This window comes from Strongylocentrotus purpuratus, unplaced genomic scaffold (genome assembly GCF_000002235.5).
Source record: "Strongylocentrotus purpuratus isolate Spur 01 unplaced genomic scaffold, Spur_5.0 spur5_scaffold_16, whole genome shotgun sequence".
NCBI lineage: Eukaryota > Metazoa > Echinodermata > Echinoidea > Camarodonta > Strongylocentrotidae > Strongylocentrotus > Strongylocentrotus purpuratus.
In genome coordinates, this window is record NW_022145601.1 from 24,217,493 (window position 1) to 24,234,817 (window position 17,325).

At 39.0% G+C, this 17,325-nt stretch overlaps 1 protein-coding gene across 1 annotated transcript in view; it reads right to left on the minus strand.

Annotated features, from left to right (window-relative positions):
* Nucleotides 1-14,857, minus strand: part of LOC115924585 (solute carrier family 2, facilitated glucose transporter member 1-like) — a 54,489-nt gene extending 39,632 nt beyond the window's left edge. The window contains exon 1 of the mRNA XM_030987098.1: nucleotides 14,266-14,857. Coding sequence (XP_030842958.1) covers nucleotides 14,266-14,400 — 135 coding nt within the window. The 5' untranslated portion in view covers nucleotides 14,401-14,857. The remainder of the gene's footprint in view (nucleotides 1-14,265) is intronic.
* Nucleotides 14,858-17,325: the final 2,468 nt, after the last annotated feature.

A 17,325-nucleotide genomic window follows, 5' to 3' on the forward strand; every position in this document is an offset into this window, starting at 1 on the left:
TTATTACAAGTAACCCGTCGAGATTGCACTTTTGAGCTGTCTAGACATTGCTGGCTTGAGCTTGCACGGAACGTGACCATATTAAACATCGTCAGGTCGTTATTATCGGCTCTGTGTTTGGCAAGCTTTGCGGTTTTAGATATTTTCTAGTTTTTTTTTAAATTTTCACGAGTAGATGTTCTCTGGGTGGTACGAACGATTTTTATTTTCATTTATTTCTCTTTTTAATCTAGGCCGTTTTGGGCATGTTAGCTTTTTTAAAGGAAAATTTGAATTGATAAATATCAAGTTTTCAATTAGCCCGCCCATCCCACTCCTGCTCATTTCATCACACCCCCCCCCCCCCCTTCCATCCCTTCAATCACCTAGCAACACCCAACCAATGCGTGGGGTCATGAATCTGGTTCATGAACATCGAAAGCAGAAGTGTTTTAGGGGCTAAATTTTCTAGTGCTTATAATACATCCACAGGGGCATCCAAATATATCAAAATTGTGAAGAATCATCCACCCAATTTTCAAAATTCCCAAAACTTTGTATTACCTTTAATAAAGTATCAATATCGGACTATCCAAGGGGGTACATGCTACAATAGAGAATGAATCGACTAGGGCTGGTATGAATTCCTTTCATCCTCCACAAAGGCATCAAGTGCTTCATCCATAAAGGAGATCATATTTCTTTGAGGGAGATGCTGGCTGCCTAGCAACCACCTTGGCAGTTTGCCAGTCCTCTTGCGCCGTCAATACAATGTTTGAGATTCAACATTAATGTAGACACCCAAACAAAAAGAACGGATCTACCCCGACTCCAAACGTCGATACATGAAAAGAATTTCTCGGGGGAAAAAAATTAATGATTACGGAAGCGTCACGACGTGTGCATTTCGAAAGCTAAAGAATGTTCACCTGAATGCGCCTGTAGCATAGCCACATGGATTTTAAATTTTGATTTAACATATTCGAAGGAGATTGTTCCTGGAAAGGGCATGGTATGAATTTAATGGATGTAAAATAGAATGAAAATTTTATAGGATGGACGACATGAATTCCAACCTTTAACCACTCTCCCTGCTCTAACCAGACTGATCAGCTGCAACCTTGGGTACCTTCTCAATGTGCGTATGGCAGTAGACGTTTTATTAATTTCATTCGTTACGCTTCATTCAAGAGTCATTGAAACATCTCTTCAAGAAAAAGGCACATTGTTCAGTTCAGTCCCAATCAAGTATTACAACCTTAATGTTTAGAAACCAAATATATAGGTTTCAGGCGAAAAACCACTATTTTCCGTAAAGGATGGGCCACAGGGTTTAATATTTTCGCCCACTCTGCATGCTTGAACACTCACTCTTTTACAGCATTTGCACTAAACACATCGACAAATTACTTGACAGAGCAGTCCTACTGTAGTCCTACAATTCATAAGACCAATTCGTATGTCCCGCTTTGCCGCCGGCTCCAGGTAGTTTTCTTTCTCCATTTCCAATCGATGGCATTTTTACTAAGATCCTACTGGGCCATTTGTTGTTTACATGTAAATTCTGATAATACGAAGGTTCAGTGATTCCGCAAAGGAAATGATCCCGAGCCCCCGGATGTAGTAAATTTTATCAAAGAAAATCAAACGACTCCTTATGATGGTCATTAATCTTGCCCTATCCTTCTTCCAAAATTGCCCCACTACTGCAGAATAGCGATTGCAAATTTATTGGGCGAAGACATTTATAAGCTCAGTTCTAAGAGACATTGCCCTTTAGAAATGAAGTGTTATCCTACGTGTATGTAGCTCGATATCTGTGCTAAGTTTAAAAAGTCCAATTGGTTCTATGAATGTACCATTGGTCACCGTGTTCTAATGGTCCCAATTGGCCTTACGTCTTCGACCTTCCTTTGATCTCATCACGAACACCATTGGCTCATGGAACTAATGTGACACACGACAAATTGGATGCAGGACCAATGGGCCTTGACCAATTGGAAGTATATCCAAAGCTCCTTGACTGATCGGACGTAGAACCGATAGACATGATATGAAAGATGGCACGTATGACCAAAGGGCCTTGACCAACCGGATGTTTGTTCAAATGGGCCTTAGTAAATACGATTTAGGACCGATGGTCGGTAGGACCAGGGGGATGCAGGAGAAATAGGATTGACCACTGGGCCTTGGAACCAATGTGATATATGACAATCTGGATGACGATCCTGTAGGTCTTGGCCAAAGGGAATTATGGCCACTGGCCTTGACCAATTGGATGTGGATCCAATGGGCCTTGACCAATCCTGTGTAGGACCTATAGAACATAACCGATGGTACAAAATCACTAGGCTGTAGGACCAATACGATATATGACCAACTGGTTTAAGTTCCTGTAAGCCTCGACTAGTGAGACGTGGAAGCAGTGAACCTTCACCAATGGTAGCTTGGACCGACGGGCCTTGAGCAATTACAACTAGGTCCAATAACCCTTGACTAATGTATTGTACGACCGAAGGGACGTATGAACGAACGATGGAAGGTTGGAATAATGGACGGTAAATAAACAACCCAGAAGACGAATCAATGTCCCCGTCCCGATTGTCCTTGTTTTACTTTGATATATTTTACAAATTTACTCTTTTATTTCTGTACTGCCTAGTCCCCAAAAGCTTAAATGTTTGTCTCTGGTCCCAACACTGTCAGTACATCCCTCCATATTTCCATTTGCTTGTTTGCCCGTGCACTATGAATATGGACCACATTTGAGAAGTCAAGTACCTTCAGCGTAATAACTTCCTGACTCCAGTCTTATTTCCATGCATGCATCCATATCATGTTCACAGATGATCTCCTGACTCCCAACTAGATTGTATTTCCTTTAGACATTTCACGCTTAATGAATTTAACATTTGTTCAAACATATTACCCTGGGCAAGGAAGATGGGACTTTCCGTTAAAACTTGAGATCATTAACTACATTGGATTTTAGATGGCAAATACACTTGCAAACAACTGAAAAATAACAAAGGCAAACAAATAGTTAAAGATAAACTCCAGTACTGGTAAAAAAAAATTAATTCTCACAGAATCAAACGAAACTTACACTGAATGTTCAAGATTACAAATAAATGACATGTGCCAAACAATTTTGAAAGAAAATGTATACTGGCTGAGTAATGAGCATAGAAAGACAAGGAAATCAAGGTAGTACTAGCCCCGACACCATGTGTGTTGTCCCATATATAGCTTTCTATGTGAGTGCTTGTTACTTTACCAAGACTCGGTCAAATTTATTATGATTTTGATGACTCCAAAACCTTGCAGTGCATGCACACCAATACTTACATGCTACATGATCAACAGTTTCTGATCCTTTCCACACCTTTTCTTTCACAATGCAATCGCATTACCAGTACTAAAGTTTATCTTTAATAATCACGTTCGCTCGCTCAAGAACGTCTAAAAGACCAACAGCATATATTGTTTCGGGCATACAGAATTGCAATGGCGTAGCATGGGTCCACCCATTGAGGGGCAACTGGAACGATGGAGGCGCTTGTCTTCCACGGAAAAGGAGTAGAAATAGTAAAAGAGGATAAGGCCTATGTGATAAGGGTTTCCTAACCCTTAATCATTCAAAACACTGTGTCCGCCCCTTGATTTGTGGCTCGTAATTATTGTTTTGATAGTATTCATTTTGTGGATATTATCAAGCCACTGCAATATTTACATACGGCTGCTAGATCACGAAGTTGTAGAAAATGTAAGTCGCGCGCTCTCTTAAATATCTTTCTCTTTATGTACTTTGAGATGAGCGGACAAAGGCGCACGTGCCCAGAGCATGTGCCAACGCATTGTCCTGAACTTGACCTCGAAAGTCGAAAGTCGAAAGTGTTATAGTGGTATCATACGTTGAGACGTTTCCTTGCGCAATCTGACCTAGTTAGAGCATGTAGTAGGTCCATGCACTATGAACATGACTGACAAAGAAAGCGGACAAAATATACAGTTCGTCAGGTAGACAAAAGGAATATCCCTTCACTGCTATTATGTAACAATGTGTAGAACAGGTGTCACATGCATATTCACTTTTTACATAATAGCAGTGAAGGGATGTTCCATTGTCTACCTGAGGAACTGTATATTTTGTCCGCTTTCTTTGTCAGTCATATTCATAGTGATGGTGAGAGTGACTTGGCGATTCCTTTTGGAGATTAGATTGCGTAATGATTATGCTTCCTCCAAGATTCCTTGAAGACATCAGATCTCGTAATGATTATGCTTCCCCCAAGATTCCTTGAAGACATCAGATCTCGTAATGATTATGCTTCCTCCAAGATTCCTTGAAGACATCAGATCTCGTAATGATTATGCTTCCTCCAAGATTCCCTGAAGACATCAGATCTCGTAATGATTATGCTTCCTCCAAGACTCCTTGAAGACATCAGATCTCGTAATGATTATGCTTCCTCCAAGATTCCCTGAAGACATCAGATCTCGTAATGATTATGCTTCCTCCAAGATTCCTTGAAGACATCAGATCTCGTAATGATTATGCTTCCTCCAAGATTCCTTGAAGACATTAGATCTCATAATGATTATGCTTCCTCCAAGATTCCTTGAAGACATCAGATCTCATAATGATTTTGCTGAACACCACAGCACAGGTTTAGTCCTTATATTATGCACATGTTCTTCCTTTCACTGTTTCACGTTGATTGCCTTGCTTTCCCCGCTGTTCCCACAAAACTTTTTTTTTCTGAGCAATCATTCATGTTTCTTGAAGACGTTCCGTCGTGTAATAAAAGTAGATCTGCATCCCTCGGTAAGTTGGTACGTGCAATGTATGTATTACACGATTATAGCTTTGGACCCTACGTGTAAAATGTTCCAAAATAGCTCTTCATTTGGTATTTTGTGCTACAAAACTGTACCCGAAATAACACTTGTATAGACTATGAAAAGATGCACTATTTTGGGGATGGTTCAAGGCACTTCTTCCATATAACAATTCACTCCTAGATGAGCTACCATTTGGTACCTAAATCTGTATCAGGGGATTCATCTCAGATTGACAATTGATGAGGACTCTTGGGGACATGTGCTTCGACTCGATAAGAAGTGACTAAACTTGACTTTCGCGTCTTTAATCATCGTGACATCAGAGGACACGCCAGGGCTTCTGGTTTTCTCAAGTTTTCCGACCAAATTATATAAGCGGAAGCTGCGAGGCCCGGAACCCTCGTAAAGCTGAGTCAATCTGAACTCCAGAGACACTGCCAGGGGTTTCGATTAACCCGATAATCGTGTAATTCGCGGTTCTTCAATGCGAAAGACCTGTCTCATATAAAGTAATCCAACATCACAACAATTTGGCGTCGGCTGATCCTGTTTGGGGTTGAATTACGCAAAGACGGGTGCATTAAAAGTGATCTACATGATTGTATGAAACTTGACAGCTACCATTCCCCTGGCACTCCTGGCTAACTTTCAACAAAAGGCCTGTATACAAACTGATTTTCTAATTAAAATTTGATGCAAATTTGCTGTCCATGCGCTGTGATGCCTCGGTCAGCTCTTTAGGGCACAGAAGTAATTCTCGCAGCGAAGTCCAGCGACAATTAGCGATAAGCGTTATAAGAAAGATGTGAAATGCAGCGTGATTCCAGAAAAAAGTATACCTCCCAGGTTACAACCAGTAACCAAAGTGGTGATGACCAACTTGCAGCTATAAAACAAATTTCTTTCATTCTGTTCATGTAGCTCTGTTGAACTGTTAAGATGATCGGACATTATTTTGCTCCAGTGGACTCGGACTCGCCTCGGACTTTACCACGTCAAAGAAATAAGCTTTGGGTTAGGGAGGCCCTTGGGGTTAAGGTTGGGTTCAGGGTTATGATTAGGGATGTCGTCGGCTGTCTTGGCCCCAGGGTTGAACCATTTGTGTTAGGTCCAGGGTTGAACATAAGGAAGTTCAATTGTGCAACACATTTACCACAGAGCATTTTTAAACGGAGCAGGTGTGTGTCGTACATGTACAACCCCCCCCCCCCCCCCAAAGATCATGAAAACAATGCAGTTCGAGCCACTGATCAAAAGTAAATGTAAACAGAATGTGAACTTCATTACGTGTGTCGACATTGCGATTCTCAGAGCTTCATGGGCATGTATGTGCCCCCCCCCCTAATGGGTACAAAAGGAAAAGCGGTCCGGAACGGAAGAGAGAAGGCGAGGTGAAAAGGGGGTTACCGGAAGGTGATACGACTTTTTTTCACACTCAACCCTCACTAGATGACCCAGATCTCTCGTATTTCAACCACCAAATAAGTCCAGTAGTCCTACCAGTACCCCCCCCCCCCCCTCCCCCATGATACTGGACCCACTTTATGCCACTCTATGTTTATCGGGAACATTATAAAGGTGGAACCTTTATACACCTGATTGAAAAAATAAATCATCGGGCGTTTAATCCCCCACGTTGACAATGTGCCCATCCATTCGGCATACATTAGGATTAAACTCCGTTCAATTAAGTTTTGGTTTTACAATACACAAGCTGCAATCAGCGTAATGATGACGTACAACATTATTTGTCTATTTTGAATGCATAATGATGCCTCGGGTAAGTTAGCCTAAGGGCTGGAACGTGATACTGTCTGCTACGCCTCTTGAATTTTTAAAAAGTACGAGACTGCAACATGTGCGAGAAAATAAATCTGACTGGAATATATACAGGTATGTCTAGACGTATACAACTGTCATGGAGCTGTAGGCAGTTCCTCATTAGCAAAAATAATCTTTAGAGCTACATGTACATGTACCGGTTAAAAATATAGATATCAGGTCACAGACTTGAAAACTGTGTATAACGACAAGTTTTATCACTGGTTTTAGGTGCCTTTCTTCTTTGTTGTTGTTGTTGTTGTTGTTTGTTTGATTGATTTATTATTTCACCCATACCCATGAAACATATTAAATAAAAATCATTCTTAACAATCTGTGAAGTTTTAACAAAGTTATATAAGCTTTCTCAACGTCAAACGCAATGTTTCCCACCTTCATTCCCATTTGCCTTTGAAGGAGACAAATACAAATTAACAACTACGGCCTTCTAATTATTTTCTTTAATATCCCTGTATACGTTATATAACTGGACGCACAGAAGTTGTTTATACAGTCCTACATGTGTTTATTTAATACGTATTCATAAATTACATGACGATTTTTTTTTTCCCCCTACAATATACACATGGTGGTTGCCAGATTCAAATCGATCAAAGGTCTGCGTTCAAGGGTTAAAGTCCTGATTGGTACATGAGCGTCATGCATGATAGTTACGTCTTCTCTCTTTTCTTTTGATATCCTCCCCTTTTCTTCTTTCGAACTCTCCCTCTCTAATTATTTTTTCTTTTTCTCTCTTTTATCTCACTCTCTATCACTCTCTCCCTCTCTCTCTCTCTCTCTCACACACAGACACACAAACACATCCCCCTCTCTATCTCTCTCAAATGGATCAGAAAGGGTACTTAGATCGAAATTCGTACGTAACCCACAAACTTTGTCCTCATAATTATAAGAGTTGCATTTTTATGTAACTAAGTGTTGATCTAACGCCAAACTCCATCAAACATCGGTTTTCTAAATTGCATTTTTTTCTTTTTTACATCATTCAACAAAAGTGCGATGATTCAAGTCCATTCAACACGTGATGGGGTCCTGAAACCTGTTCAAATACCATTGTACCCTGACTGTTGTTCAGACTTAAAGGTAAAGTCCACCCCAAAAATAAGTTTGTTTCGATAGAGGCAGAATAATAAGAAAATCAGGTGGTGAAAGTTTGAGCAAATTCTGAATGAAAATAAGAAAGTTATGAATTATTGAAGTTGTGATCAATCAAATACAAATTGGCAACTCTGTGACTTATTAGACGAGCTCTCCTTCATTTGCTTTGTGCATCATATTCCATAAAATCATGTTTTCTTCGTTATAGATGACGGAATATATATTTGTTCCTTGCAGGGGGAGTATGGAAACATATTTGCAATTACTATATTTAGGGTGCATGTATGGTTGAAATTTTTCTTGAGGGAAAATGAAAATTTAGATTTTTTTAGTACTGAGCAAATGGAAGTTGAGCTCGCATGATACGTCATAGAGTTGCCAGTTTGTGTTTGATTGATCACAACTTCAAAAATCCTAACTTCCTTATTTTTAATCGGAATTTGCTCAAACTTTCACTGACTCGTTTCTCTCATTTTTCTACTCCTATTAAAACTAACTTAATTTCAGGGTGGACTTTCCCTTTAAAATTCCCAGGTCAAATTATGAGAGTCTCACAGTCAGAGAAAGTCAAAGATAGTCATACCATTAAAATTCGCGTTTTGTGTCATAAGGACTATATTGTCATTGTTTGAATTATCGTCTGGTACATGTAGTATTTTCAATTTTGTTTAATATTTTGTAATGGACAAATTGCCCTATATTTTAGGAAATAACGGTTTCATCATGATCGTGGCGGTTATATGAACGTATATCATATGGTGTAGGTACCAGCAAAATGTTTATGTGCCAGCAAGATTAAATCGAGAGGAAATTATGTCTCATATCAAGAGGAAAAGAGAAGATAGTCTGATGCATCTTTAATGGTGCTGAAATTAGTATCAGGGTGCTCAAATTATTATTGACACACATTATTATGTATCTAATTTAAAAGAAACCTTGCATAAAACAGTGATAATATACTGTCAAGAGTGTTACATTCAAGACATAAATAGCATTACTACCATGTCCTCGTTCAATTTAATGATCCAGTGTTCATGCTCATAGTAGTCATTCATGTTTTAAAATGGCATTTCCAAACAACAGCAATTATCTTCCTTCAATTTTCAGTTACATTAGTTATGATGTGATCTCCAGGCTTCACAATGCATGCGACATGTGTCGTAGTATCATCATTGGACATTCATTCATTCATTTTCTTCGTCAAGTATATCAATTGACAACAGAGAATTAGTATCAACCTTGACTATTCGTTTATTTCCGATGGGATCCGAAGAATATGTATTATATTTAGATAATTTATGAAGTCGTGGATATTTTATTTGATGGGGTATGATTTAGGGAAATACTTACTTAATACCTGTCCCGACTTAATCATTTACACATAGACTTTTATAGTACTGTGTCGATTGATTCATTGATTAACGAGACAGCTCACAGCACTCAGTTCATGTAATCTGTTTGTTTGAAATGTTACTGACATCTCTTTGATTAGACTATAGTATAGTGGGCAACGTTGGCATTTTTAGGCCGAGATATCACCACTCATCATTGAGCAATGAAGTGGGGTTGGGCAGAAATGGGCTAACCGTTAACACGCCCATAACTGTAACTGTAAACCGTTATGTGTATTGTGTGGGTTATTGTGTGTACTGTCACGCGGTTCCCCTTCATTGTTTACACTATGAAAGTTGTAGTATTGAAGCCATTGAAAGTGATTACGTAATAACTGTTTCGCCGTCACAAACTTCAGAATAACGGTTAAAGTCGTACCAGGGAGTTCCCAATTTAAATTCCTTGTTCGTATCATGGTCGTATACACCCATGGTCTAAGTAATTGTATGAATGGAAGACACCGAGCCATACAAGCTTAATTGTTCACACAGTTTATCGATTTACCAGTTTACCCGTTTATGTAAGCAAAAATAAGAATAGACTTTATAGAACTGACTGTGTAGAGCAAAGCTTCATAGTAATCAGGAGTGGGGACGGGAGAGGGGTGGGGCTAATGCCAATATTGATTTTATTTATGTAACACAATAATTATAGCGGAAATAATAACGTTTTTCAAGTGGCCCATTGGGACTGGGGGGGGTCCTACAAAAAGGGGGTATCAAACGTAACAATCTTGGTAGAATTTGAGTAAGTTCGGGTATGCACTGGTTGGTCTGTTCAACATGAAAACAAAGCAACATCAATAAAAACAAACACAAATTAAGGTCTCGGCATCATCCTCAATAAAGAGGCACTTCTGTACGATACACTTTAATTACATGTATATGTATTCATTGAGAATACATATTTTGCATTTACTTCTCAATTACCATTTATAGCCATGCATGTACAGTACGTATTTGTATGTAGGCCTGAAATATTTTAGGTCAATGCGTGTTATACAAGCGCAAAAGTACAGCGTAGGTCGATTCTATTCTCCTCTTTCTATTGCCACGTAGTGGTTACGTAATTCACTGTTTGCTGACTACAAAACCAAGAGGATGTCCGAGGAAACCAACAAAAGCTGCAATTAGGTTCGTACAGCTATCTGTTCTGCTCTGTTCACCATTGGTATGCAGCACTATGGACTTGATACGATTTGTTTCATTCAATGCTTTTATCACGAGAACACTTTCTCAACGAGATTCTTATACTTTATTTAGCTTTTTCATAGTTCGAGGTGAATGATAATAAAATTGGAAGATTCTACGACAAAATATTGTAGGTGTTATATCAATGTGATTGGTAGATCGCTAACGTATAGATATTAAAAACATAACCTATATTTGTCTTAGAGACAGTATGATAGAAACGGTCTATAGTTAAATCCTAAATTTATGAATTTCTTAACATGCAGAATATTGGTAATTAAGTAGCGTGGAATATGGGACTACACAAAGATAATTAATATGGGACTATAATCAACCCAATTTGCGCAACTTTCTTGGCTTCCGTGTTCTTTATACTTCGAATTCGTTTGGCAACTACAATTACCGTAGGATTCTGCAAGAAATGTAATTGCCATGATATCAGAAGCTCAGTGTATAGCTTTAAATGAGGACTTCATTTAAAGGTATAGACCAGTTATTGTCATGCGATTGCATTGCAAAAGGATCGTGGAATCAATCAGAAAAGGTTGATCATCTAGCATATGAGTATTGGTGTACTGCAAGGTTCTGTTATCATCAAAATGATAAGAAATTTGGCCCAGTCTTGGTAAAGTTACAAGCACTATACACAGAAAGATGTATATGGGATTACACGGTATCTATCCAGGTCAGATAGATATGATATTTACCAAATTATATAAATTAGTAGGAGGTTTCCCGGCAAAATTTGTATTATCACGTATTAGTCAAAACATATACTTTCACATGATTGGTAATAAGAGCTTCCATTTCATTTTTTGAGAGGGGGGCGTTTCCAAAACTAGTCTATACCTTTAATATAACCCGAATAACATGACTGTGCCAGAGATAAGTTAAAGTTCCCAGACAGCTCTCTGGTTGAACCCACATTTTTGTAGGTGAACTTATGTTATGCCCTTTGGGAGAGACTGACAGGATCTTGACTCATTCATAAAAAAAGCTCCTCATCTGAACTCAAGATCTGAAACCTAGCCAACTCTATATACAACGGGATTGCCTAATCTCTAGATAATTATGCATCACATGATGCCTGTCATTTCATCCGAGGTATTTGCTTCTTTGGGAGGTTGGAGGGGGAGGGAGGGAGGGTAGGGGGTAGTGGAAGGGAGGGGGCAAAGGAGGGGAGGGGGCAAGAGAGAGAAAGGGGCAAGGGAGTGATGGGGAAAAGGGAGATGGAGGACAGGTGTACAGGAGGGGCAGGACAGGGGAAGGACAGGGGCAGGGCAGGATGACGGAACTTAGGGAGTTGCAGGGAAAGGGCAGGGAAGGGGCAGGGAAGGGGCGGGGCAGGGAAGGGGCGGGGCAATCACGTAGGTTTCGTGAGGTTAGGCATATCTCCACACTCAACTCTCCTGCAGAGGGGTGAAAATCCACTCTACAAAAGGAGTCGTAATTATTAGCGATCGCTTTATTTTAGAGTTGAATCCACTCCGAACGATACTGGAACCCATTCCAAAGTAATATGTTTCAATTACTTTCACTCTTTAGCGACTTGATTTCAGCATAGTGATTTAGTGAGTGTATATATATTTCCAACTTTAAAACGGAACGAAGAGATCCTTGAAATGTCTCCTGAAAGAGTGGATTTCCACTCCTGTACATTTTGGAGAGTATGACAGAAGATCATCAAAACCAGGTACAACGGGTCGAATCGAGAGCGCATGAACAACAATTTTCGACATCGGACATGTTTGCCAGACAATTATCAAGAACTAACATCAAAAATAGATTAAATCTTTTTTCAATAGTAATTCAATTAAGACAAATACTTTATAGGAAATAGATGGCTGGCGTGATAAATTTTCCCGCTGTCATGTAATTGATGTCGAAACCAATTTGTAATTATTGTGAGTTATACACGTGTACATTGTGAGTTGCATGATCATGATGTAGAAATGAGTATACTTGAAGAGTTAAAGTAAAAAATGAATAAATTTATCGCTTGATAGATCACATTTGGACAACTTGTGTTGCTAAATGTGGAACAACTACGTGTACATTTCACTTCTGACGATATTCTCTAGGCCTGCTAAATTAAATCAAATACCGCTGAACAACGTTGTCAACTATTTGCTTATGACTGAACTGCGTTTGCATAGGGGAGGTGGCAGCGTAGATAAAACTACTTCTTCCTCTTATTTGGGATAAGAAAAACGCCTGTTCAATTTAGAAAGCATCGATGGTCGCAATATCAGAAGCGCAAGCACATTTAGAAGCAAGCAAGTGGGTGGAATTGTATTTGATAAAATCCAACTTTGTAGAAAAGACAGTTCTTATTGGGAACGTGTGTTTTCAGGCACGTCTATCAAGCCTGTATCACATATCGATTTACGATAGATTTTCGTTTCGCGTTCACTAACAAATATTGTGATCACACACCACCAAAATCATAGCCCGAATCTACATTTTAATTTTAAAAAGCAATATATATTAATCATTCCCTTTCATTTATTCACAATATCCACTAGAGACCCATAAGTTGAAGAATCCCGGGATTTGGTAATCCGTTAATCCTGTACATTCTGGAGTTATATACAGAAGAGGAAATCAATGGCAACGGCTCTGCACGCTGTTATTTAATCCAGGGTCCACTCATTCAGCGTCGCGTGGTCACTGACCAGCAATGCCCATGGAACTGGCAGCTATCCAACACTTGTCCCATTGTCCAGGTGTTTTATTCGAAACTTTCTTTTATCTACAAATCCAGATGACACACAACTAGTCTTTGTCCGAGAGGTGCGGACATTTGAGTTCCTTTGGATTTCAACATGTGGCTTTCTCTCCCATGGATTGCTCTTAGCAAGGAAATTAATACAAAATCAAGGATGTACATGTATCTGCACTTGCGGGTACTATTATCACTACTTTTATGTTTGCCGTTTCCGTTAGTCTAGTTTTAACCACAACACAAACATGGTTGAGTAATTTTGAATGGTGCATCTGGGGTCGCATCGTTTCCCCGGGTGTTACGTGCTAATACTTTGTGAATCATAAATATTGACATAGACTATAAGTATCATAACCAAAATATGACTTATTTTATTTATCACCCCAGACAAAAAGAATGTTTAAGCACAAACTTTAAGTATAAAGTTAACATAACCAAATAATCTCGCATCTACCCCCTATTATTTAATTTTAAAAAGCCTTCGTCTGTTTCTGCCGTCATGTTAAATGGCATAACAATTTTTTTCAAATAATATGTCTCACATAGATTTACTAAAAACTTGAACGCACGAACTCTCTCGCATTTGTCAAAAATATGCAAGAGGTATTTTATCAAATTGAAATTGGATGATCTGGAAACAAAGTTCTTTAATAATTAATCGTAGGTCTAGATATTAATATAAGCAAAGACCGGGTTCACAAACATATTCAAATTGTATGCATACTCTTTGAAAAAGGTTGTTCTTGACCATCTGAAAGCTTGCCCAACATTGCAACAAGTAATATATGTATGCACACTCAATACCACAGTATTTATGGTTCATAAAACAGGTTAATGGAATAACTCGTCAGTAGACTAGTCACCGACACTAGGTCGCCAGGCAAAAAACATCCATACATTTGAATATGTTAGTAAGCCGGTCTATTGTCTTTGAGATGGAACCTCGGACCATTATAAACTGGTTTACTCATCTGAATGTTTTGACAAAATATCGTTAGAAATTATGCATCATTGTCATCAATTAATAAAGTTAAGCTTTTGGCTTTACAGCTTTAGCTTTAGATTCTGTTTACATTTTTTCTAACGGTGATAAGACATGGTTTAAAGTTGTGAGTTCGTCAGTGCAAATAAAAACCGATCTATCCTTATCGAGCATTAGCTAGATAAAGAAGAAAAAGATAAACAACGACTCACCAACGAGGGACCGGTTAGAACGCCAATGCCGTATCCATACTGGGCTGAGCTCCCGAAGGTTACCGCGATGACAGATATCACCAGCCATAGAGTCGGCCTTCCCTGCGAAGGAAAAGTATAACCACCGCTAGGCATTTTGTTTGATGGTTCAAGTACTTCTTAAGTTAAGATTGAATATGAAGTTATAGAGAATTCTCAAAAGCAGTCAGCTAGTGATGAAGTCGAGAGTCAGATATAAGTTTGTAGCTGTCGTTTCGTTCGGATTCAGACGGCTGCTGAAGTATGAAATCACACCATACAGTCGCTCCGGAAGAATTGTGCCAATAACATGTGCGCGTGCTCTCACACACGGGTACAGCCAAATATCAACACACGATGTGGTGTACGAGGAACGCCTTCTTGTTTTATCTTCAGTTGGATAAAGTCAACAGCAGCAGTTATCTTAGAGCAAGGACCGCGTTAGTTAAATAATATATTATTCGATGAAATAATTTAGGTGCTGTTCTCTGCTGAGGATTCGCAAAGATACGGTATTTTGTCCTGATTTTTGGTAAAATTGCAGGTCTTGGTACGATACGAGCGTGGTATACGTGCGAGCGGGATTGCGCGCGCGCGGCGTAGGTACGTAAAGGTCAATTGAAGTTCGTTCATAGTAAAATGTCCAATGATCAGACATAAACATTAAAAAGGTTAAGGATGAACACGATTATAGTCTTTACATCCAGATAGTTCATTTGAAAATATTCACAAATTTTAAAAACTTGTTTCACTCTTTTAAACGACAGGAAACAAAATATTCAATCTACTCTCCATATTTTAATGTTATTTAGCTCGAGTCATACAGAGGCTTGTTTCGGCAGACTAGCCCAGTGAGCATCATGAATGGAGGTTCTTTGGGTTCTTTTTTGATAGTTTCTTCATATAAACCCTTTCCAAAAGAAACACAATGCAAGACTGCAAATAGGTATAAAATTGCAATTAAACATTAACAAAGCCATAAAAATATCTCAAAATAGAAATTAAACCTGCTCTACATATTTTGTAGAGGTGTTGACTTTCTTTCTGCATTGTAAAATAGCGAAATCACATATAAATGAGTCTGCGTTTACAGACTTCGGTTCGCGCGTTCAGCCGTAATGTCATTTGTACAGTTAGTGAAAGTGTCCCGCAAGTTCCGTTTGCGCATGCGCTCTTCGTCGTCGGCCCTTCCCTTGGCACACCTCTCACACGCCCACATTCTTTGTTTTCGTGTTATGTTTACATTGTTTGAAAGGTGTACGCTTCTGCTTACGAATTAATCACTTTCAGTTCAGTATCATTTATTTCCATCAAAATCAAATTACAAGTAAAACATTTTTTTTCTTCGTACAAATGAGATTTGTTTTCAGCACAGTATAGGCCTTCAGTATAAGAGATAACACTAATATTGAAACAACATGCTTTGTAGAATTAATGACAAGAAACGTAATTGTTAAGCGTATAAAGGAAAAGAGTGATCCACGAAAACGCAAAGCTTAATGTAAAACGTTAACCACACTATGAACATGACAGACAAAGAAAGCGGACAAAATATACAGTTCGTCAGGTAGACAAAGGAACATCCCTTCACTGCCATTATGTAAAAAGGTGAATATGCATGTGACACCTGTTCTACACATTTTTACATAATAGCAGTGAAGGGATCTTCTTTTGTCTACCTGAGGAGCTGTATATTTTGTCCGCTTGCTTTGTCAGTCATGTTCATAGTGCCACTCGATGAAACTTTCTCACGTCTATGCATAAAATGTCCGTACGTATAAACAAAATTCCAAAAATCTAAACAAAGTCCTAAATAGGCTATGCGGCTTCCCTAAATTCAAGTTGCAATTGAATTACGGAGTTGAGTTCAGCAGGCAAGGTTCTAGGAGAATGGAATAATTGGAGGAGGGGCCTTGGAGGGCTTTTGGGGCGGCTTGTGAGTTCTTGCATTCACTTTCTAGTTTCTACATGCGCTTCCCTTTCAGGCACGTAGCAAGAGTTTGATGTTGGGGGGGGGGGCACATACATTTAATCGATCGACGTCCTGGGGAGGGGTCTAAAAAGTTCAACCGATCTTGGAAATTGGGGGGGGGGCACGTGCCCCCCCCCCCCGTGGCTACGTGCCTGTTCCCTTTATCTCATATTCATGATTGAGAAAAGGGGGGCTTAAAAATGGGAAGGGGGGGCCTGAGTTCCCAAGCCCCCAATTAGAACCGTTTCAGAATCAAGTGAATCTGGAGGTACATTCCCTTTGTCTTCTTTTCTTTATATTTCCCTTTTCCTTTCTTTCTTCCTGCCATTCTTTCTGTTCTATTTTTTTTTGGGGGGGGGGGGGGGTAGCGCCTATTTCTCTCATAATTTGACAAATTAGATTACACTTCCAAGCTTCAAAACATTTGCCGTACTTCCTCAACTCAGATGGATTTCACTCGATTACTACTTTTATCAGAAATTTATTACCACCATTTCAGGAGTGAACAAAAATATTGTTTTTCCTTTTTTTTTTAAATCGTTGCCAGTAGGCGTATTGGGAACGGTAGAGTGATGTCACGCAATAACTTGCTCCATAAATTGAATTTACCGCTCAACATGATCGTTTTCTTTACATTTTTTGACATTGAATATCATGTCAATTTTCCATCATGATCAAAGAAAATAAACAGAGATTAAGACACATATTTGCTAAATTACCGCAAATTGCCATGGTCCGATCACGATGATTTTCACAGTATGAAAATATTTGTTGAAAATTCCAATTATTATCAATAGATAACTTTAACAACATGACCGAACATCTGCTCAAGAAGCGGTGTTTCCGGCATGGGCACATTGCCAACTGATTGCCTTTCTCAAAATTTGAGAGATGGGTTAGCCTATATATGCTATTGGGGTTCATTGTTCAAGGCTCATCAGTACTTTCATAATATGGCCCAGGCTTTTCTACACCGAATAACATTTTAGTTGCCATGGGAACATAATAATCAAAATCATGTTGCATTAACCTAATAAGGGTATTCCTCTGCATTTCTTTAGCTTTATCCC